Raw genomic sequence first — 23,269 nt, forward strand, 5'->3', positions numbered from 1 at the left:
ATTCCTAACAGCAAGAGTAAGGTGACTATTTGCTGGTATTATAATTGGGTAAGAAAATATGAGGCTGGTTCATTCTGGCTGAAATATGGCTTGCTTTCCCTAAATATTTCGTAATATGAAACTCATATTTTATTTTTCATTTTACCTTAGAATTTTCTTATTTACATTACGGGCTTTATGCATTACTTGGCATTCCGCTGCTGTTCCTTGGCAAGAGCCAAGTCTTTTTGCTAAGGGATTGTTCTAGGAAAAAATGTGTTTGGAGAGAATACTTCATTTGAATTTGTTCTGAATATTCTAACTATGTTATCTATATTGACCTTACTGCCTCTTTTATTTAAAACAGTGATGATGTAAAAGTTACAGACTGTGTCTGCACACACAAATTGAAGAATTATTTTCCTGATAGGAAAACTCAAGTGACGAGTTAAACTCCCACTAAAGGTAGAGTATGCCTTCAGTTGGTATCTAGTTCTCTAGGTGGGATGTTTTCTTGTTGGATCCACCATTGCTTGTAGTAATTTGTGAAAGGTCTCAATTTCCTGGAATGAGATTGGGTAGATATGGAGACCTGCATTTAATTAGGAAAGAAGTGTCTTAGGGATATTCTGTTTGAATGACTGAAGGATTTAATTTCAACAGAACTCTTCAACATTTTAGTCATTCAAATAGCTTATTTCTAAGACTACTTCTTTCCTAAATAAAAGCAAGAGAAAGCTGTGTCATTGACTTTTTTCAAAGTTAATTCCCTATATTTTCCTTGTTAGCTGCAGAACTTAATAGCTAGGCACATGAGTGTTATCATAAATCCTCAATAACAGCAAAGTAATTTGGGTGCTTCACCATAATTGACTGAGAATAGAAACATTCAAGTAATGAATTTTAGTGTTGCTAAATTGTTTGTTTGTTTATTTGTGCCACTAAATTATGAACTTGTCCAGGTTAATTTCCACTAATTAGGTCAATTTTTGTATAGTCATGCAAATGCAGAATCTTTATTTTTCTACGAAGAATTTTTTTCAGCAGTTGAGGATATTCAACTACCTTTGTACAGTAAATATTGACATTATGTTTAAGCATCTTTATATTTTTAGCAGCTGCTTTAAATACTTCTATACTTTTATGAAACACTGCATTAATGAGGAGCCTGTGTGAAAATATGAAAACTGTAGCCACTAAGAACTATTTCTAGATCCGTGGATAAACCATCCATTTTCATGTGTTTTATGATCACATATACATGCATGAAGCATCTACAGTAACCCTCAGTAAAAGAAACATTGATTTTTTTGGACCAAGTACAAAGCTCAAGATGTGAGTTCTTGAAACCACTGACAGGGATATTCATTAAAAATTCCTGTGATATGTTTAAATATAGGTAATATCTTTTTATTATTATTATTATTATACTTTAAGTTTTAGGGTACATGTGCACAATGTGCAGGTTTGTTACATATGTATCCATGTGCCATGTTGGTGTGCTGCACCCATTAACTGGTCATTTAGCATTAGGTATATCTCCTAATGCTATCCCTCCCCCCTCCCCCCACCCCACAACAGTCCCCGGAGTGTGATGTTCCCCTTCCTGTGTCCATGTGTTCTCATTGTCAATTCCCACCAATGAGTGAGAACATGTGGTGTTTGGTTTTTTGTCCTTGCGATAGTTTACTGAGAGGTAATATGTTAACTATCATATATTTTCATTGGAATAATTCTGGTTGAGAAAATTAATCTAGCAGAACACAGACATTAATCAGAGTATACAAAGTATATTTCGTTTTAGAATACAGTCTGATAGGCATTATTTTCCATTTTGCCATTAAGTAGATAAACATGTTCCATATTACAGTTGTAATAAATAAACCAACATATTTATTATTTTAATTTATAGGTTATAATGTTTTACATGATACATTAATGAATATGTAGAATTACTTTTAGATATATTTAAATAAGAATTTAAAATTGCATATCATGTCAAATGTGTTAGAGTGTAAAGGAATCAATGACTATTATGTTTTGGAAGCATGATATGGATTTTTATGTGTAAACCTAAAAATTATTTCAGCAGACATATTAGTGTATGCATGTAAAGAAATCCATGCTCTGGAAAGTACCTTGTGTACTGTTATTAAGAAATATTTACAAAAGTGTAATCGTTAAGTATTTTAGAGGGTTGTGTTTGTGTTTATGAAATTTTATCTTTTGAAAATGTCATGTTGTGAAGAAACTGTGTTAAATTTTTTTATTAGAAATGAGTTAACTTGGTGGTTTAAGTTAATAGTCTATTAGTACTCTCTTTCTTTCTTTAAGGTATTAAATCTTTGATGACTTAAACTGTAGGGGATAGTTTACATATCCTGTTTTTTCAAGTAAACTGTTAAACTGCCCATTAGATTTAGCATGATGAAATTTATCCTTGATGATTACATAGAGAAAAGGAATGAATACTTGCTCAAGTAAGATGTGAAAAACAAAGAGAATTGGATGTAGACTACATTATACCCTTGTGTTCTTCAGCAGGTGTGTATCCATCAGTCTACAGCTTCAAGAATGACAGAACTCCGGAATCAGTGGGAAGATATAGTGTGAATGACACATAGACTGTCCATCACAGCTAGCTTCTAGAGACAGCTTGAACTCTGCCTGCATGTGCTCTATGCCACTACCAGATCCATGTAAATGGAATCGTCTTGACTACATTTTAGGTTTAGTCATTCTGTATGTTTCTTCAGCGGTGAATAATCAGAAAGTTGGGTTTGTATCTCTGCTTGTCTTATTGTTCTCTTTTCTTTAGGTTTGTCCTTAACTACAGGCATAGAGAAAATACTAATATTTTTCTTTTTGAAATTTATTTATTTATTTATTTATTTATTTTTATGAAGATTTGGTCTGTATCTGTTATGGCTACCCCAAAAACCCTCCTGAGTCACCCCAGGGAACAAAGCAGGTTGTGCTTCCAGTATTTCCTCATTAAAGGAAATCTTTTTGAAGAAGAATTTTAAAAGAATTGCCACCTCACTGAATTATCACATTAATCTTCTCATTACTTGTAGATATTTATTTATTAACTATAATTTCTGTTTTCTTATTTGATTCTTTTCTTTCATTTTCAATATTTAGCTTTATCTGTGATAATAGATGCATTTTTTTCCTATAATGATGTTGCTGGAAGTCAGGGACCCCGAATGGAGGGACTGGCTGAAACCATGGCAGAAGAACATAAATTTGTGAAGATTTCATGGACATTTATCATTCCCAAAATTAGTACTTTTATAATTTCTTATGCCTGTCTTTACTGTAGTCTCTGAACATAAATTGTGAAGACTTCATGGCCATTTATCACTTCCCCAGTGAATACTCTTATAATTTCCTATGCCTGTCTTTATCCTCCTAATCCCATCATCTTCATAAGCTGAGGAGGTATGTCACCTCAGGACCCTGTGTTGATTGCATTAACTGTACAGATTTTTTGTAAAATGTGTGTTTGAACAATATGTAATCTGATTGTACAACATGGGTGTTTGAACAATATGAAATCAGGAAACCCTGAAAAAGAACAGAATCACAGCAATTTTCAGGGAACAAACAAAGATAGCCATAAGGTCTGACTGCCTGAGGGGTCAGGCAGAATAAAGCCATATTTTTCTTCTCACGGAGAGCCTATAAACAGATGTGTGAGTAGGAGAAATATTGCTGAATTCTTTTCCCAATGAAGATGTGCTCTGTGACATCGTGGATGTAATCATATTCCTGTTCACTATTTCATTACACATCCTGTTCTCCTGAGCTCTCAACTGTGACACAAGCTTTAGAGAATACTAAATAGGACTGAGTAACAATGTTGTAGGATTTGTCCTCCTTGGCCCAACTCAGGATCCTTATGTGCAAAATGCATTATTTGTCATGTTTTTACTCATATACACTGTGACTGTGGCGGGGAACCTCCTCATTGTGGTGACCATTATTGCCAGCCCCTCCTTGGGCTCCCCAATGTACTTCTTCCTTGCCTTTCTGTCATTTATAGATGCTGTGTATTCCACCACCATTTCTCCCATATTGATTATAGCCTTACTCTCTGATAAAAAGACTATTTCCTTCCAAGCTTTCATGGGCCAGCTATTTATAGACCACTTATTTGGTGGTGCTGAGATCTTCCTTTGGGTGGTGATGGACTGTGATCGCTATGTTACCATCTGTAAGCCACTACACTATTTGACCATCATGAATTGATAGGTTTGCATCCTTCTCTTGGTGGTGGCTGTGACTGGAGGTTTTGTACATTCTGTGTTTCAAATTGCAGTTGTGTATAGTCAGTCTCCCATTCTGTGGCCCCAATGTCATTGACCACTTTGTCTGTGACATTTACTACACATGATTGGAACTGATATGCACTGACACCTACTTTATAGGCCTTACTGTGGTTGCCAATGGTGGAGCAACCTGTATGGTCATCTTCACCCTTCTACTAATCTCCTGTCGAGTCATCCTAAACTCCCTTAAAACTTACCATCAGGAATGGAGGTGTAAAGCCCTGTCTACCTGTATCTCCCACATTGCCGTGGTTGTCCTCTTTTTTGTTCCCTGTATTTTCATGTATGTTAGACCTGTTTTGAACTTTCCTCTTTATAAATTCATGACTGTATTTTACACAGTTAACACACACCCATATTGAATCCACTAATATATGCACTGAGAAATTTAGAGATGAGAATTGCCTTAAAAAAAACTCTGGTGTAAAAACTTAACTACAGTTAGATTAAGAGTGCTCCTTGTCTTTTATGTAGGTATATGTAGACAACGTCTTTCCCATGAGATTGTTAGATTGTTATGGAATCATCACACATTGAGGTACCACTTTTTTTTTTTTGAGATGGAGTCTCACTCTGTTGCCCAGGCTGGAGTGCAGTGGCATGATCTCGGCTCACTGCAACCTCCATCTCCCAGGTTCAAGCAATTCTCTGCCTCAACCTCCCGAAGAGCTGGGATTACAGGCACCTGCCACCATGCCCAGCTAATTTTTTTCTTTTTTTTTTTTTTTTTTTTTTTTTTTAGTAGAGATGGGGTTTCACCATCTTGGCCAGGATGGTCTCAAACTCCTGACTTTGTGATCCACCCACCTTGGCCTCCCAAAGTGCTGGGATTACAGGCATGAACCACTGTGCCCAGCCGAGGTGCTACTTTTTATTCTGGTCCTCCCTTCATGTATGGTGCAAGGTTCCACAGTTTTTGTGAGTTAAAACAACCAGCATTTAATTATTTCAATTGTTTTCAGGCCAGAAATTCAGGCAATTGTTGGCTGAGTATTTCCTCTATTTTGTTTGGCAAGGACTGAAGTCAGCGTCTTTTTCATCTGATTACTGGGTAGTTGTAGGATGCAGGTTAACTTACTTTACATTTATACTATATCAGAAGAGATGACTGCAGGACATCCACTGGGTCCCCCTTCCTATCCATTTAGATGAAAACCAGAAGAACCAGAAGGGGAGTCAGGCATTTTACATGGTGCTAAGAGATCCCATTAATAGAAATTAGAGGTGTCAGGCCAGTTAATGGCTACGTCCACAATTGGCACAATGTCACTTGCATTTTACATGGTGCTAAGAGATCCCATTAATAGAAATTAGAGGTGTCAGGACAGTTAATGGCTATGTCCACAATTGGCACAATGTCACTTGCACAGGTCGCAGATAAGAGGTTTTACAGAAATAGAAGATAAACTTTGATGGGGAAGTGGCAAAGTCACTTTGCAGAGCAGCATGTAGAACAATTACCTACATCTCAAAAAGAGTGTAATGGAATTTTATTTGTGTTGAGTTGGATCCATAAATCCTCTTGCACTAACAACATCTTAACAACCTTGGGTTTCTAGTTCCTGAATACAATGTATCTAATAGGTATTTTAAATATTTATTTTTGGAGAGTTTTGTAGTTTTTATTAGCGTAGGGATCTTCCTTATCTAGTCCAAAGTATTTATGTTTTTAGATTGCATCACAGGTTTTTATTTTAAAACAAAATTCCAATTTTTATTGTCGCCAGTATATGTAAAGGAAATTGAATTATTTATTTGGCAATTGAGTTCCATAAGATTGCTAAATTCAGTTCTTATTCCTACAAAATTATTTCTGTAGATTCTTTAGGGTTTTCTAAAACACTATCATTTTCTCTACAATTAAGTATAGGTCATTACATGGAAGGAAATAGAAGTGTTTCAATTTCTCTTTGTGTCATTTTTAGAAGGTTGTGCTTTTCCTATATTTTACCTATCATCTATGCCGTTGAATTAATTGAAGTAATGTTTTTCATAACAATCATTTTCTACCCTTTTAAAGTCTAAATGATCTGTGGGATGATTTGTTTATTTCTGATACTGGTCATTTGAATTTCTCTTTGTTTTCTCTTGATCACTCTTGCTAGCAGTTTATCAGTTTTATTATAAAAGTACCAATTTTTGGCTAATTTATTTTTTCTATTTCATGTTTTTCATTTTCTTGACTTTTGATCTTATGTTTATTATGTCCATTTGTTTAATTAGCTTGACTTTTATTTGCTCTTCCTTTTTTTGTTTCTTAAGTTGAAGGCTCAGATGGCTCTTTTAAACCTGTGTTTTAAATGTAAGGATTTTTGCTATACATTTTTCTTTAAGTACTGTTTTAATCACACCTCACACATTTTGATATGTTTTTGTTATTGCTTATTTCTAAGTATTTGCTTATTTCCACTATACATTTTTATTTGATTCATAGGTTCACTAAATATTTATGGCATAATTTTTAATATTTGAAGAATAGTCTAGATATATTTATGAGTTATTTATTTAGTCATAACAAATTATTCCAAAACTTAGTGATTCAAACAATGTGTACACATTCTCGATTTCTGTAGATCAGTAAACTAAGAATGGCTTAGCTGGTTCCTGTGTTTCAATGTCTCTCACAAAGCTCTAATCAAGGTGCTGGTTCGACTAGAGTCTCATATGAAGGCTTGGCTGAGGAAAGATCCCGTTCAAGCTGGCTGTTGGCAACATTCAGTTTCTAAGTAGAAATGAAAATTCTTTTGAATATGTAATTATTTTTATATCCCACAGCATTTTGAAATTGTTTTATATACTTTACTGCTACATGTTATAAACTCCAGAATATATTATTAATCTCACCTTAAACCATTAATTTTATAAATCAATTTAGAGAAGAATATTTCTTCTGTATACAATGTTTCTACAAACTTCATTCTTTTCTATAAATGTGATATTCAAGTAATATTGCTTTCTTCTTGATGAGGAAATTTTTTTTGTATTTTTTGTAATGTGGGTCCACTGGTTATGACTTTTCCCACCACTCAAATACTTAGCGTATTACTGAGTAGCATAGAGGTATGTTGAGACTACATTCATTTCTCCATTCTAGGGAGAATAGGTGAAAGCTTCAAAGAGTGAGTAGAACTATTAGCAGTTTAGAAGGGTGAAAAAGAAGTTTGGAGTTCAATCTGCATTATTAGAGTCACTTATTAAATACTTCAGCTTTCCACTGAAACTTAAGCAGATGTATGTCTCATCACTAATGACTACATCCCCAAATTAAGAATTATACTATCAAATTTTGAGACATTCCTTGTATTAGTGAATACTTGGATTGCTATACAAATATTAATACTTGAAGCTGGTTAATTTGTAGAGAAAAGAGGTTTAGTTAGCTCATTGTTCCACAGACTTTACAGGAAGAATGATTCTGGCATCTGTTTGACTTCTGAGGAGGCCTCAGAAAATTTACAATCATGGCAGAAGGCAAAGTGGGAACAGGTACATCTTACTAGACAGCAGCAGGAGCAAGCACGGAAGGTAACACATAATTATAAATCACAAGATCTCATGAGAACTTACTGTCATGTTGACAGCACCAAAGGGAGAGGTATTAAACCATGAGTCATGGCACTGACTCACCCTTTAGGAGGCCATTCCAATGTTCTATCTAGACAACAGCTTGTTGGTGATGAAATGTGGTCATAGTGGTGCCTTCTACTGTGGTGAGTTATTTGCTTTACTTCACTTACTAGAAAAGGTATCCCCTGGTTAGAAATGACAATGTTTGTTGTACAATGGCAATCGAGAATGGATTATTCCACATGAGTAATAAATAAGACTAAAGTACTGGGACAATCATATAACCCAAATATATAATATAACGACAAGATGCTGTTTCCACCACATTGAGATTTGCAATGAAGTAAGCTGTCACAAGGTTGTTGGTGGTTTCCCTGGCTATTTATGCCATGGTAGGGAGTCAATGATGGACAATTTTGATGGCATTTTGGACCGTGAGCTCTGACAGTCCAGTTTCACCTGCTTTTGCCATACCAAGCATTTTGGTTGTTGTCTTTCAAATATAGTTTGTTTTTGTTGTTTCTTGTGTTATTGAATTATACTTCACATATATTTTATATACTTAAGGTATACAATATGATGTTTGATAAATGTATACATTGTGAAATGATTACACTACGTAGCTATTTAATGTATCCATTATCTCACATAGTTACATCTATTTGTGACAAGAACATTTATGGTATATCCCTTAGCAAATTTCATGTATCCATTATTTATTACTAATTATTATCAACATGCTGTACCTGAGCTCTTCAGAATTTATTCATACTGCATAACTGAAACTTTGTACACTTTGACCAACATCTCATTTTCTTCAGCCCTGGTCCCTGGAAACCACCATTCTAGTCCCTGGCTTTTATGAGTTTGACATTTTTTAGATTGCACATGTAAGTGAGATGATGTGGCATTTATGTTTCAGTAGAAGAAAGAGAACCCTTGTGCACTGTTGTTGGAAATGTTAAATGCTATGGCCATTATAGGAAACTCTATGGAGATTCCTCAAAAAATTAAAATTAAAAATATGATCGGCCAGGCGCGGTGGCTCACGCTTGTAATCGCAGCACTTTAGGAGGCCGAGGCAGGCGGATCACGAGGTCAGGAGATCGAGACCACGGTGAAACCCCGTCTCTACTAAAAATACAAAAAGAAAAAAATTAGCCAGGCGTGGTGGCGGGCGCCTGTAGTCCCAGCTACTCGGAGAGGCTGAGGCGGGAGAATGGCGTGAACCCGGGAGGCGGAGCTTGCAGTGAGCCGAGATTGTGCCACTGCACTCCAGCCTGGGCAACAGAGCGAGACTCTGTCTCAAAAAAAAAAAAAAATATGATCTAGCAATGTGACATTTTGTAATATATGTAAAGGAAATGAAATCAATATCTTGCAGAATGCCTGCACTTCCACATATGATTCAGCATTATTCATAGTAGTCCAGCTGTGAAAACAAAATGTATCAAAGATGAGTGGGTAAAGACAATATGTATCCAATGTAGAATGATATTTAAGTGTGTATATATATATATGAATACCTAATATTATGTTATTAATTACAGTCATCATGCTGTACCTTACATTACCAGAATTTGTTCATTCTGTATAGCTCAAAATTTGTGCCTATAGATGTAATACAATATTATACTATATATAATACCATATTATTTAATCTTAAAAAGAAGAAAATCCTGCCATTTTTGACAATGTGTATGGAACTGAAGGACTTTAATAACTTCATTATTTTATTTCACTTTAAATCAGTGAATAATAATATTATATATTTATAGAGCACAATATGATGCTTTTAAATCACTTGCAGTATCATGGATGAACTTGGGGGGCATTATGCTAAGTGAAATGTGTTCTTGAATGAATGTTTTGTGCATTAATTTTTCAGTCTTCATTATTTTCTAATTAATACAACTAAGATTTAGGTTAATTTTACAAGCTTTGGTAGGTTGTATTTTTATAAACATTAAGCTCAAAGTATTTTCTTCTTTCCATTTTCACCAATAGGTTTTTAAAAAGTGATTTACTTAACTTTCAAATATGCAGAAATTTCTAAAGAATTTTATTTTGTTTTATATTTTATAGTTTAATTTTTCCATAAGATATTGGGGTACAGGTGGCATTTGGTTACATGAGTGAGTTCTTTAGTGGGGATTAGTAAGATTTTGGTGAAACCATCACCCAATCAGTATACACTGCACCATATGTGTAGTCTTTTATCCTTCACCACCCTCCCACTCTTCCTCTCAAGTCCCCAACATCCATTGTATCATTCTTATGCCTTTGCATCCTCATAGCTTAGCTCCCACATATCAGTGAGAACATACAGTGTTTCGTTTTCCATTCCTGAGTTACCTCACTTAGAATAATGGTCTCCAATCTCATCCAGGCCACTGCAAATGTAGCTAATTCATTCCTTTTTATGGCTGCATAGTATTCCATCCTATATATATACACCACAGTTTCTTTATCCACTTGTTGATTGATGAACATTTGGGTTGGTTCTGCGATTTTGCAATTGCGAATTGTGTGGCTATAAAAATGCATGTGCAAGTATCTTTTTTGTATAATGACTTCTTTTCCTCTGGGATAGATACCCAGCAGCGGGGTTGCTGGATCAAATGGTAGTTCTACCTTTAGTTCTTTATGGAATCTCAGCACTGTTTTCCACAGCATCTGTACTAGTTTACATTCCTACCAGCAGTGTAGAAGTATTCCTTATTTACTGCATCCACACCAACATCAACTGTTTTGTTTTTATTTTTTTGATTATGGTCATTCTTGCAGGAGTGAGGTGGTAGTCCATTGTGGTTTTGATTTGCATTTCCCTGATCATTAGAGGTGTTGAGCATTTTTTCATGTTTGTTGGTCATTTGTATATCTTCTTTGGAGAATTGCATATTCATGTCCTTAGCCCATTTTGATGGGATTGTTTTTTTCTTGCTGTTTTGTTTGAGTTTGTTGTAGATTCTGGATATTGGCCCTTTGTCAGATGTACAGATTGTGAAGATTTTCTCTTACTCTGTGGGTCATCTGTTTATTCTGGCTGACTGTTCACTTTACTGTGCAAAAGCTTTGTATTTTTTTTAGGTTACAGGTATTTATCTTTCCTTTCATTGCATTTGCTTTTGGGTTCTTTGCCATAAAATCCTTGCCTATGTGTAGAAGGGTTTTTCTAACGTTATCTTCTAGAATTTTTGTAATTTCAGCTCTTAGGTTTAAGTACTTAAACCATCTCAAGTTGATTTTTGTTTAACGTGAGAGATGAGGATTCAGTTTCATTCTCCTATGAGTGGCTAGACAATTTTCCCAGCACCCTTTGTTGAAAAGGGTGTCTTTTCCCCACTTTATGTTTTTGTGTTTGTTGTTGTTGTTGCTATTGTTGAAGTTCAGGTGGCTGTAAGTATTTGGGTTTATTTCTGAGTTCTCTTCTCTTCCATTGGTCTATGTGCCTATTTTTGCACCGGTACCACGCTGTTTTGGTGACTACGGCCTAATAGTATAGTTTGAAATTATGTAGTGTGATACCTCCAGATTCATTATTTTTGTTATGTGGGCTCTTTTATGGTTCCATATGAATTTTAGAATTTTTTTTCTAATTCAGTGAAGAAGGATAGTGGAATTTTGATAGGGATTGTATTGAATTTGCAGATTGCTTTTGGCAGTATGGTCATTTTCACAATATTGATTCTACCCATCCAGGAGCATGGGACGTATTTCCATTTTTTGGTGTCATCTATGATTTCTTTCAGCAGAATTTTGTAGTTTTACTTGTAGAGGTTTTTTGACTCCTTAGTCAACTATATTCCTTTTTTTTTTTTTTGCAGCTATTGTAAAAGGGGTTGAGTTCTTGATTTGATTCTCTGCTTGGTTGCTGTTGGTGTATAGAAGAGCTACTGATTTGTGTACATTAATCTTGTATCTGGAAACTTTGCTGAATTCTTTTTATCAGTTCTAGGAGCTTTCTGGAGGAGTCCTTAGGATTTTCAATATATACAATCATATCGTCAGCCAGAGTCCAGGACTCTTTTTGTTGGTAATTTTAAAATTACCATTTCAATCTTGCTGCTTTTTATTGGACTGTTCAGGATATCTAATTCTGCCTGATTTACGCTAGGAGGGTTGTATTTTTCCAGGAATTTGCTCCATATTTTCGAGGTTTTCTAGTTTATGTGCATAAAGATGTTCATAGTAGCCTTGAATGATCTTTTGTGTTTCACTGATGTCGATTGTAATATTTCCTGTTTTGTTTGTTAGTGAGGTTATTTGGATATTCTCTCTTCTTTTCTTGGTTAATCTTGTTAATGTTCTATCAATTTTATTTATCTTTTCAAAGAACTAGTTTTTTGTTTCATTTATCTTCAGTATTTTTTGTTTTTTCCAATTTCAATTAGCTCTGCTCTGATCTTGGTTATTTCCTTCCTCTGTTGGGTGTGGGTTTGGTTTTTTCCTGTTTCTCTAGTTCCTTGAGGTTTGACCTTAGAGTGTCAATTTGTGCTCTTTCTGTCTTTTTAATGGAGGGATTTAAGGCTATAAACTACCTATTACCACTGTCTTTGTGGCATCCCAGAAGTTTTGATAGGTTGTGTCATTATTTTTAAATTTTCATCTTCATTTCCTTTTTGAGCCAATGCTCATTCAGGAGCAGGTTGTTTAATTTCAATATATTTGCATGGTTTTGAAGGTGCCTTTTGGAGTTAACTTCCAGTTTTGTTCCACTGTGGTCAGAGAGAGTGCTTGATTTAATTTCAACTTTCTTAAATGTATTGAAGCTCATTTTATGGCCTATCATATGGTCTGCCTTGGAGAACATTCCATGTGCCTTTGAATAGAATGTGTATTCTGCAGTTGTTGGATGAAATGTTCTGCCTATATCTGTTAAGTCCATTTGTTCCCAGGTATAGTTTAAATCCATTGTTTATTTGTTGACTTTCTGTCTTGATGACCTGTCTAGTGCTGTCAGTGAAATATTGAAGTCTCCTGCTATTATTGTTTTGCTGCCTATCTCATTTCTTAGGTCTATTGGTAATTGTTTTATGAAATTGGGAGCTCCAGTGTTAAGTGCATATATGTTTAGGATTGTGATATTTTTCTGTTGCACAAGGCCTTTTACTATTATATAATGTCTCTCTTTGTCTCTTTTAACTTCCATTGCTTTATTTATTTATTTTTATTTTTTATTATACTTTAGGTTTTAGGGTACATGTGCACAACATGCCGGTTAGTTAGATATGTATACCTGTGCCATGCTGGTGTGCTGCTTTAAAGTTTGTATTGTCTGATATAAGACTAGCTACTCCTTCTCGCTTTTGGTGTCCATTTACATGAAATGCCTTTTTCTACCCCTTTATTTTTATTTTATGTGAGTCCTTATGTGATAGGTGAGTCTCCTAAAGGCAGCAGACAGTTGGTTGGTGAGTTCTTATCCATTCGTCAGTTCTGTATCTTTTAAGTGAAGGATTTAGGCCAGTTATACTCAATGTTAATATTGAAATGAGAGGTACCATTGCATTCGTTGTGCTCTTCCTTGCCTGTGTACATTTGTTCTTTTGTTTTTGCTTTTTAACTTGTATTTTTGTTTTATAGTTCCTGCGTGATTTATGGTTTAGAGTTTCTGTTTCATTGCATTTCCAGGATTTGTTCCAGGATTTCAAGCTCCTTTTAGCAGTTCTTTAGTGGTGGCTTGGTAATGGCGAATTCTCTCAGGATTTGTTTGTCTGAAAAATACTGTCTTTTGATATATGATACTTAGTTTTGTGGGATACAAAATTTTTGGCTGATGATTGTTTTGTTTGGGGAGGCTGAAGACAGGGCCCCAATCCCTTCCAGCTTGTAGGGCTTCTGCTGAGAAATCCACTGTTAATCTGATAGGTTTTCCTGTTTAGGTTACTTGGGGCTTCTGTTTCACAGCTTTTAAGATTCTTTCCTTCATCTTAACTTTGGATAACCTGATGACAATGTGCTTAGGCCAAGATGTCTTTGTTAGATAAATTTCCCAGTATTTTTGTGTTTCTTATATTTGCATGTCTAGGTCTCTAGCAATTCCTTATCATTTGGGTAGGCTCTATCAGAGGGAAGGTCTAGGGCTGGAGGCTGCTGTTCAGATATTTTTGTCCCATGAGGAGTTCCCTTGACTTTCCCCTTTTTCCTTTGGATGTGGCTTTCTGTCAGCCAACCTGCAGTGATTGTTGTCTCTCTTCTGGATATAGCCACCCAGTGTGTCTACCCTGCTCTGGGCTGGTACTGAGGGCTGTCTTCACAGAGTCCTGTGATGTGAATCATCTGTGGGTCTCTCACCTGTGGATACCAGCACCTGTTCCAGTGGAGGTGGTGGAAGGTGCAGTGGACTCCATGGGGGTCTTTAGATTTGGTGGTTTAATGTTCTGTTTTTGTACCAGCTGGCCTCCTGCCAGGAGGTGGTGCTTTCCAGAAAGCATCAATTGTAGTAGTGTGAAGGGGGACTGGCTGTGGGTAGGGCTGTAGAACTACCAAGATTATATGCCTATGCTGCTTGTCTTCCACTACCACTGTGGATAGAGAAGGACCATCAGGTGTGGGTGGGGCTAGGTGTGTCCTAGCTCAGACTCTCCTTCAGTGGGTCTTGCTGTGGCTGCTGTGAGGGATGGTTGTGATATTCTGAGGTCACTGGTGTGTGTACCTAAGAGGATTGTGAGTGCCTCTGCTGAGTCATGCAGGATGTCAGGGAAGTGGGGGAAACCCAGCAGTCACAGGCCTCACCCAGCTCCCATGCAAACCAAAGGGCTGGTCTCACTCCCACCGTGATGCACCCTGCCCCCACATCCCCCGCCTCAGCAGCCCGAGTCTGTTTCCAGGTGGAGGGCAAGTCAGGCTAGAAAACTTGCCTGAGGCTTTCTGCAAAAGAAAAGGGCTTTAGTTCTTCCCCAACCTGTGAAGTCTGCAAACCAGATTTGAGCCCTCCCCCAGGTTCTGGCCATGAGGCTTCTCATCCCTTTCAAATTGTTGCAAAGTTCAGCTAGAGAAGTCCTTCTCCCTGGGGAGTTTCACTCTCTGGTCCTCTAGCCACCCACCTAATGGATCCCTGTGGTGCCAGGCAGGAATGGGCTGCTTGGGGATCAAGTGAGCTCCCAGGGCCTTTCTGCTGTTTCCTCTATCCCTGTATTTTTCTTGGCTTGGCTCTCTAACTTGACTCAGCTCCAGGTAAAGTCGAGAACTTCTCCTGCAAACAGACCTTCAGCTTCCCCAGTGCGGGTGTGTGTTCGGGAGCAAGGGGTCTCTCCCACTTCCAAGGTTGAGGCAGTATTTGAGGTGCTTCCTGCATCCTGCAGAAGCAGTCTGCCTCTTTCAGAGGGTCTGTGGGTCCTCTCAGGATGGCTAGTTTGTTCTTGTAGTCAATCTGGAGCTAAAATTCACAATGCAAGCCTGCATAAGCTTTTCCGTCTATCGCTGCAATCTAGTTCTACCTCCCATCCACCATGATCCCTGAAGTCCTCAGTCTTAAAAATACCTGGGAGTATATAACATTCTGATATAGTTTGGCTGTGTCCTCACCCAGATGTCATTTTGGATTGTAATGCCCATTACCCTGATGTGTCATGGGAGGGACCAGGTAGGAGGTAATTGAATCATGGGGGCTGGTTTCCCCCATGCTGTTCTCATAATTGTTAGTGAGTTCTCATGAGTTCTGATGGTTTTATGTGTCTGGTATTTCCCCTGCTGGCACTCATTCTCTCTTCTGCTGCCCTGTGAAGAGGCATAGTTGTAAGTTTCCTGAGGCTTTCCCAATCATGCAGAACTGGGAGTCAATTAAACCTCTTTTCTTTATACAGTACCCAATCTTCAGTATTTCCTTATAGCAATGTGACATGGACTAATATACATGCATTTCTTCTTTAAAAAATAAATTTATACTGTAACTATATTTACTTTCTAGCTTAGTAATAAGTATGGATTGCAGATTGTTACTATGGACTATGGTATATTTTTGGCAATTTCTACATTAGTTAATTTTTTATGTACTTTTTATTATTGGACCAAATAAATTCAGATTCTGGGCTGTCAATAGGCATCCTGTGATCTAACAAACACTTTTGTGTCATTCTGAAAAGTTGAAAGCATTAGTGGTAATTTGAATTCAGCTAGAAGGGACATAGAGATTTATGGCTTATTTTCATATTGGTTCTCCATCTTGGCATCATAATTTAATCCGTGGTATCTTTGATCATATCTGATAGTTCTTCATAATTAAAGATATGTTTGTGCATCTTTTACCACTTACCAATAAGAGAGCACAGTGCTTATAGACATGCTCTTCAAATGTTTGAAATTGATACATATTACATTTGGGGTGAATGAATTTAATCCATTTATTAAGTAAGTTGAAAATGACCAACTTTTAGTGGAGCCCGTTAAGTGATAAAGACTTTAGCTGGTTCAGATAAGTATTTATGGGACTCTATCTAAGGCTCTTATGATGCAGAAGATCCAATATTTAACTAAACATATGATGAGCTGAAGGTGTTCAAAGGAGCCAATGGTAAACCAAGTCATGGAAATAACAATGGAAGCCCTTAAGCACTGGTCGCTTGTTGGCAAATACAAATTTCTTTATTGTATTGCATTGATGTTGGAATAAAATTAAAAATTGAATTAATGGACTACAGATGATTATGTTTATATCTGACATAGAGGTCTTGATCAAAAGCCTGTACTCTAACCTAAAACTTCAGAATTATGATTACCTACTTTTTCAAGAATCAGAATGTCGACTTCTGCTCTTAGGCTCTCTGCCTCTAAGCCTCAGGGCTTCTTCAGCATGGACTTTCTAACAGGAAGGGTAAGGCCCTCCTTGTTGGGAATATGCTTAGGGAAGAGAACCTGGGGCTGTATCCCCCTTCATTCTGTCTTAAATATTACTTGCCTTACCTCAGTATTTCATAATGTGAAACTCATAATTTATTATTCAATTTATTTTAGAATTTTTCTTTTCACATTACAGGCTTTGCGCATTACTTGGCATTTCCTACTCTTCCTTGGTGAGATCCAAGTCTTTTCCTTCTAGGGAATTTCTAACGGGAAAACAAGGTGTTCAGGGAGTTTACTTCATTTGAATTTATTCCAAATATTCAAATTAACTAATCTATAATGACTTTACTCTCACTTTTATTTAAAGTAGTGATGATGTAAAAGTCATAGATTGTGTCTGCACACATAAATGGAAATATTATTTTCCTGATAAAATAACCCAAGAGATATCTGAAGAGTTAAATTTCCTCCCAAGGATGAGTATGTCTTCAGTTGGAATCTAGTACTCTAGGTGTGATGTTTTCTTGTCCTATCCTTCATTTCATGTAAAAATTTGTGAACATTCTCAATTTACTGGGATGAAGTTGGGGAGATATAGAGACACATTTTTAATAAGGAAAGAAGTGGACTTACAGAGATGTTATGGGAATGATGTTAGAATGACTGAAAGACTGAAGAGTTTGGCATCTGCCTGTGAGAAAGGGCTGTCATTGGTTTTTTCATGAAGTTAAATTTCAGCATTTTCCTTGTTAGGTACAAAGCTTAATAGTGGGGCATGTGAATGTTATTATAAATTTTCAATCACAGTAAGTACTTCTGGTTGCTTTGCCATAATTGAGGAAATTTTCACATAAAAAATTTTAGTGTTGGTATATTTTTATTCACTTGTGTCACCAGATAAGGGTCTTGTCCAGATTAATTTCCACTAATTAAGTCTATTTTTACACAGCTATGTTGATAATATGTTTGTTTTTCTGTGAAGAAATTTCCCATCAGGTGAGAATATTTAACTACCTTTCTACATTATGTTTAAGCATCTTTATATTTTGGTCATCTGTTTTGGATAGCGCCATACTTCTCTATCGACCAAGATAATGAGAAGCCTTTTTGGAACTGTGGAAACTGTAGCCACTAGAAACTAATTCCATATCCATGGATCAGCCATTCGTATTCATGTGTTCTATGATCACATATAGATACCTGAGGTATCAAAATTAATGCTCAGTGAAAGAAGCAATGCTTTTTTGGGCCATGATATGAGTATTTAAATCCACTGCTGAGATATTCATTGAAAATTCTTGTGATATGCTGAAATGTAGGAATGTCTTAGATACCATATGATTTTGTTTAAGGAATCTAATTGGGAAAGTTAAGCTAGAAAACATAAAAACTTTTCAGAATACACTATGTATATTGCATTTTAATATATGGCCTAATATTTTTTTCCTTTTCTGTTTGCTAAATATGAAGAAAAGCATGTCCCATATTACATGTATAATAAACCAATAGATTTATAATCATAATCTTAGTTCATGGAATGTTATATTTTATATGATGTATCAATAAAGGTGTACAATTACTTTCAGATATATTTGATTAAAGAGTTTTAAATTGCAGATCATCTCGAGTGTGAAGGAACCAATGCCTGTTATGTTCTGGAAGCATAATATGGGTTTTTATCAATGAATCTTAAAAATATCCCAGCAAGCATACTAGTAGATATATGCAGTGGAAAGTACCCAGTCTACTGTCATTTAAATAGGTTTATAAAACTGTGACTATCAAATATAATATTATAGAGGTTTTTTAGTTATTATAGCATTTTATCTTTTGAAAATATCATGTTCTTAGGAAACTATGTTAAATCAATTTTTTCTAGAAAAATGTTAACTTAGCAGTTTACATTGAAAGACTTGTAATGCTATCTTTCAGTTTCTAAAGTGTTCCATTTTTAATTACTTAAAGTATAGAAAATAGTTTACATACCCTATTTTTACAAGTAAACATTTAAATTACCAAAAGAGTTATCCTGTTGAACTCTAGTTTTGGTGATGAAAGGGGGAAAAGTCACTAAATCTTGCAGAAAGTAAGGTGTGAATAAATAACAGAATTAGCTATAGACTACATTACTCCCTTGTATTCTTCAGCAGGTGCATCTCTATCGGTCTATAGCTTCAACAATGCCAGAACTCTGGAATCAGCTGGAAATGGTAATGTGAGGGAAACATGTAAAATGTTCATCACAGCTGGCTTTTAGAGACAGCTTAAACTCTCTCTGAACAGGTCCTCTTTCACTGCCAGATCTATGTAAATGGATTCATCCTGTCTACATTTGAGGTTTAGTAATTCTGCAGTTTCCCTCAGCAGTGAATAACCCGGGTTTGTATCTCAACCTGTCCCATTTTTCCGTGTAATTGGTTTGTCCTTCACCGTCAGATCTAGAGATTTAGAGAAAAAATTTATTTTTCCTTTTGAATTTTTTTTTAATAGGACCTGTTCTGTGTTTGTTTGGGCTGCCACAAAAAAACCTCCTGAGTCTCCCCAGGGACCCACAGGAGATTGCACTTTCAGTATTACCTCATAAACGGAATCTTTCTGAAGAGGATTTTAAAAGAATACTAACCTCACTTAATTATCCCGTTAATCTTATAGCCGTGGATACTCATTTGTTAAATACAATTTCTCTTTTTGCTTATTTTAGCCTTCTCATTTCCTGACTTCTTCCCCATGGTGGGTCCAAGTTTTTACTATAATTCTACTTGCTTCTTATTAAGATACATTCCATCACAGGTAAAATTACTACTCATATAATTAAATCATTATTTTCTAAGACATACAATTTTATTATTTGCCCATAAAAGGCTTTACTCAATTATATATTTATCCTGAAGTATGTCTGTAAATCTTTTCAAGTTGACAGAGATCTGCATATTTGGTTCTGATTCTATGTTCACAATGAAGAATACAAAAACACTAATAATAGCTATCATTTATGAGCACTTCAGAGGCACAAGCTAGTGTTCCAGGCACTTTACTTTGTCTTAATTAAACAACAACTCTAAGAGGTAAGGGGTATTGGGATCCCCATTCTAAAAAGGACGCAAGTAAGGGATAGAGAGCCTTAGTAAATGGCCCAAAGTTTCATAAAAAATGGTGAGGCTGAGGTTGTAGCTGAAGCCGTGTGGCTCCAGTGTCCACATTATTCACCACATGCTACACTTTCTCTCCAAAGATGTCTTGGATCTTAGATAGGTACACACTGAGTGAGAACTTGTAGTCACTATTTACTCACTGTAATCATGAAACCCCATGTCCCACTGACTACCATTTTTCATGTAACAGACATAAGCTTGGAAATTTTTATTTATTTATAAATTTATATAAAGAAAAAAAAGTCAGCAGAATACCATAAAGGAGAGGTGCACTAATAGTTCCGTAGATAGTTGACTAGAAAGGACTTTGAATTTCTCAAATTTAATCCCAGTGTTTTGCAGTGAGTAAACTGAGACAGACTTGTAAATGCATTCAGAAAATGACTCAAATCCATGCCTTCTTACACTGAACTTGGAATTTCTCCTAGAGTATGCTTCTTTTGGTATCTGGCAACTAAGATTCTATCTTTGAGTACTCTTGGTATCTAAATAATGTTATGAATAAAATCATGTCCTACTGTTCTGCACCTCTTTCTACAGTGTCTATTTTCTCATCTTACAGAACCTACCTCATCTCAAAAATTGAGAAAAAAATACTCACTGCTTTTTTGCAGTTGGAGATAGTCATGAGTTAGTTCACTTGAGTTCAAAATTAATTGCTGATAATTAGAATATTGTCTGTAAATTTTACAAAGATTAGTGTATAGGCAAGGATAAAATGGAGATAATCACAGCTCCTTATTAGGTGGACAGAGAGTCAGACCAGGTAATTGCTACAGGGAACAATGTGATAAATAATATCATAGCATTTATACAGCTCAGAATACTGTGTTTTGACATTTAATAAAAGACTAATGTAGCTTAAACATCCTTTGAGGCATGAAGAAATAAAGTCTAACCATAGAAGACAGAGTACTGTGTGAGGTATTTCAGAAGATGCTATTCTTGGTGCTACACAAAACATATTATAATGATACCACAAATACAAACACAAAGGACTAAATCTATGTCAATTTATTTATTTAGAGTTTATTACCACCATCAGAGAGTAAGTTTCTTGAGATGAAGCACCCATTGCCTATTCATCACAGCTGACTTCTGTGCCAAGAAAAATGTTTTAAATAAGAAGTTATGAAATATATGAATGGCTGTTGGGACTTTAACTCTTCTTCTGTATAGAATATTCACTAAAACATAGAGGTAGAAGCATTTACCTGTGGCTGAAACTAAAAAATTTGAGGAGAAATAGAATCATCAGGGCAAGATGAGCTCTTTGGGTGAGGAACTCAGTAGAGACTCACTAAATGTTTATTGTGTGTAAATAATTATTGAGGATAAACGATGAAGATGTGTTCTGCGACACAATGGATGTAATCATATTCCTGTTCACTCTCCGATACAAGCCAGAAAGAAGACATATGAGACAGAAGAACAATATTACAGAATTTGTCCTCCTGGGCTTTTCTCAGGATCCTGAGGTGCAAAAAGCATTATTTGTCATGTTTTTATTCACATACTTGGTGACAATGGTGGGGAACCTGCTCATTGTTGTGACCATTATTGCCAGCCCTTCCTTGGGCTCCCCAATGTATTTCTTCCTTGCCTGCCTGTCATTTATAGATGCTGCATATTCCACTACCATTTCTCCCAAATTGATTGTAGACTTACTCTTTGATAAAAAGACTATTTCCTTCCCAGCTTGCATGGGCCAGCTATTTATAGACCACTTGTTTGGTGGTACTGAGATCTTCCTTCTTGTGGGGATGGCCTATGATCGCTATGTGGCCATCTGTAAGCCACTGCACTATTTGACCATCATGAATCTACAGGTTTGCATCCTTCTCTTGGTATTGGCTGTAACTGGAGGTTTTGTGCATTCTGTGTTTCAAATTGTTGTTGTGTACAGTCTCCCTTTCTGTGGCCCTAATGTCATTGACCACTTTGTCTGTGACATGTACCCATTATTGGAACTGGTGTGCACTGACACCTATTTTATAGGCCTCACTGTTGTTGTCAATGGTGGAGCTATGTGTATGGTCATCTTCACCCTTCTACTCATCTCCTATGGGGTCATCCTAAACTCCCTTAAAACTTATAGTCAGGAAGGGAGGCATAAAGCACTGTCTACCTGCAGCTTGCACATCACTGTGGTTGCCCTCTTTTTTGTTCCCTGTATTTTCATGTATGTTAGACCTGTCTCAAACTTCCCTATTGATAAATTCATTACTGTGTTTTATACAGTTATCACACCCATGCTGAATCCTTTAATATACACGTTGAGAAATTCAGAGATGAGAAGTGCTATAAGAAGACTGTTGTGTAAAAACTAGCTGTAGTTAGAATAAGAGTGTCCCTCCTCATGTAGATAAGGAGGTATGTAGACAACATCTTCCCAGTGTGGTTTTCTTCCACATGCCCAGCACAGAATGGAGATTTTGTGTAATAGGTAATTAAAATAGATGCTCCTGTTCAAAAGTGAAGGCTATGGTGCTACCTTCTGTGTAATTTATTTAAAGACTTTGTGGAATATAAAAGCACCATATTCACAAATATCTTTGAAGCTGGCCCTTCTCAGACTTGGGCTGAAACTCTATTGCAGTCAGATAATACTCTTAAGAATCATAGAATTAAATTTGTTTAGTTTAAATTACTTATGATACACACTTTTAAATTTTTCTAAAGTCTTTCAAAGTGTCTTAACATCCACTACTTTGAAATGACATTTATTTTGATGACCTTTCTTACTTTTAGAGTACTTAGCTCTTTGCAGAGACTGGAAGGTGAAACCAGTTTTATCTTTGAAACCAGGAAGTTCTGGCTCTTTTATGCTTCTTGTAAATTCTGTCTGAAAATGTAACAGTTAATATTTTAAGTAATTAAAAAAATATATGACTTACTAAAAGATACAATGCTATAGTAAACAGCTGTAACTTTCAATATTCCATTTGGAAATTTTAGCCAAGTCCACCTATTCACTTAAGTACATGTTTTTTTTTCTACCTTACTATAGGTGACAGAATTACTAAATTTCTTCAGCACTAGCTAGCAACTCACTTTTTTCACAGCTTTTGGAACAGTTCCATCTGTCCTTTCAGTCTTTACTGAGAATATCCTGGAGACCCCTATTTTTGGGCACTAAAGCCAATGCCATACACTTTAAATTGTTGTTATGGAAACACCATGCGTTGAAATACCACTTTTTATTCTGGTCCTGACTTCATTCATGGTGCAAGGCTCCACAGTTTTTGTGAGTTAAAACAACCATCATTTTATTTTATGTCAAAATTTTGTGAGCCAGGAATTCAGGCAGTTGTTGCCTGAGTATTTCTTCCATTTTGTGTGTCAAGGACTGAAGTAACTGTCTTATTCAGCTGATATCTGAGTTTTATGTAAGATGCAGGATGATGTAATTCACATTTATAGCATAGTGGAAGGGATGACAATAAGAGATCC

The 23,269-nt window shown here is 36.0% G+C and overlaps 1 protein-coding gene and 1 pseudogene across 1 annotated transcript; both read left to right on the forward strand.

Moving 5' to 3' along the window:
* LOC129481634 (olfactory receptor 4A5-like) overlaps positions 1-17,799 on the forward strand; it is a 37,918-nt pseudogene extending 20,119 nt beyond the window's left edge.
* Positions 17,800-21,234: 3,435 nt separating this feature from the next.
* Positions 21,235-22,146, forward strand: LOC129481885 (olfactory receptor 4A5-like). The gene has a single exon (XM_055276977.1). It carries the CDS (start codon positions 21,235-21,237, stop codon positions 22,144-22,146), a length of 912 nt encoding a protein of 303 aa, XP_055132952.1.
* The last annotated feature ends 1,123 nt before the right edge of the window (positions 22,147-23,269 follow it).

This window comes from Symphalangus syndactylus, chromosome 5 (genome assembly GCF_028878055.3).
Source record: "Symphalangus syndactylus isolate Jambi chromosome 5, NHGRI_mSymSyn1-v2.1_pri, whole genome shotgun sequence".
NCBI classification, from domain to species: domain Eukaryota; kingdom Metazoa; phylum Chordata; class Mammalia; order Primates; family Hylobatidae; genus Symphalangus; species Symphalangus syndactylus.

Bases quoted from the DNA above. Each gene is read 5' to 3' on its own strand.
- LOC129481885 (XM_055276977.1), top strand. From the start codon at position 21,235: ATGAGACAGAAGAACAATATTACAGAATTTGTCCTCCTGGGCTTTTCT.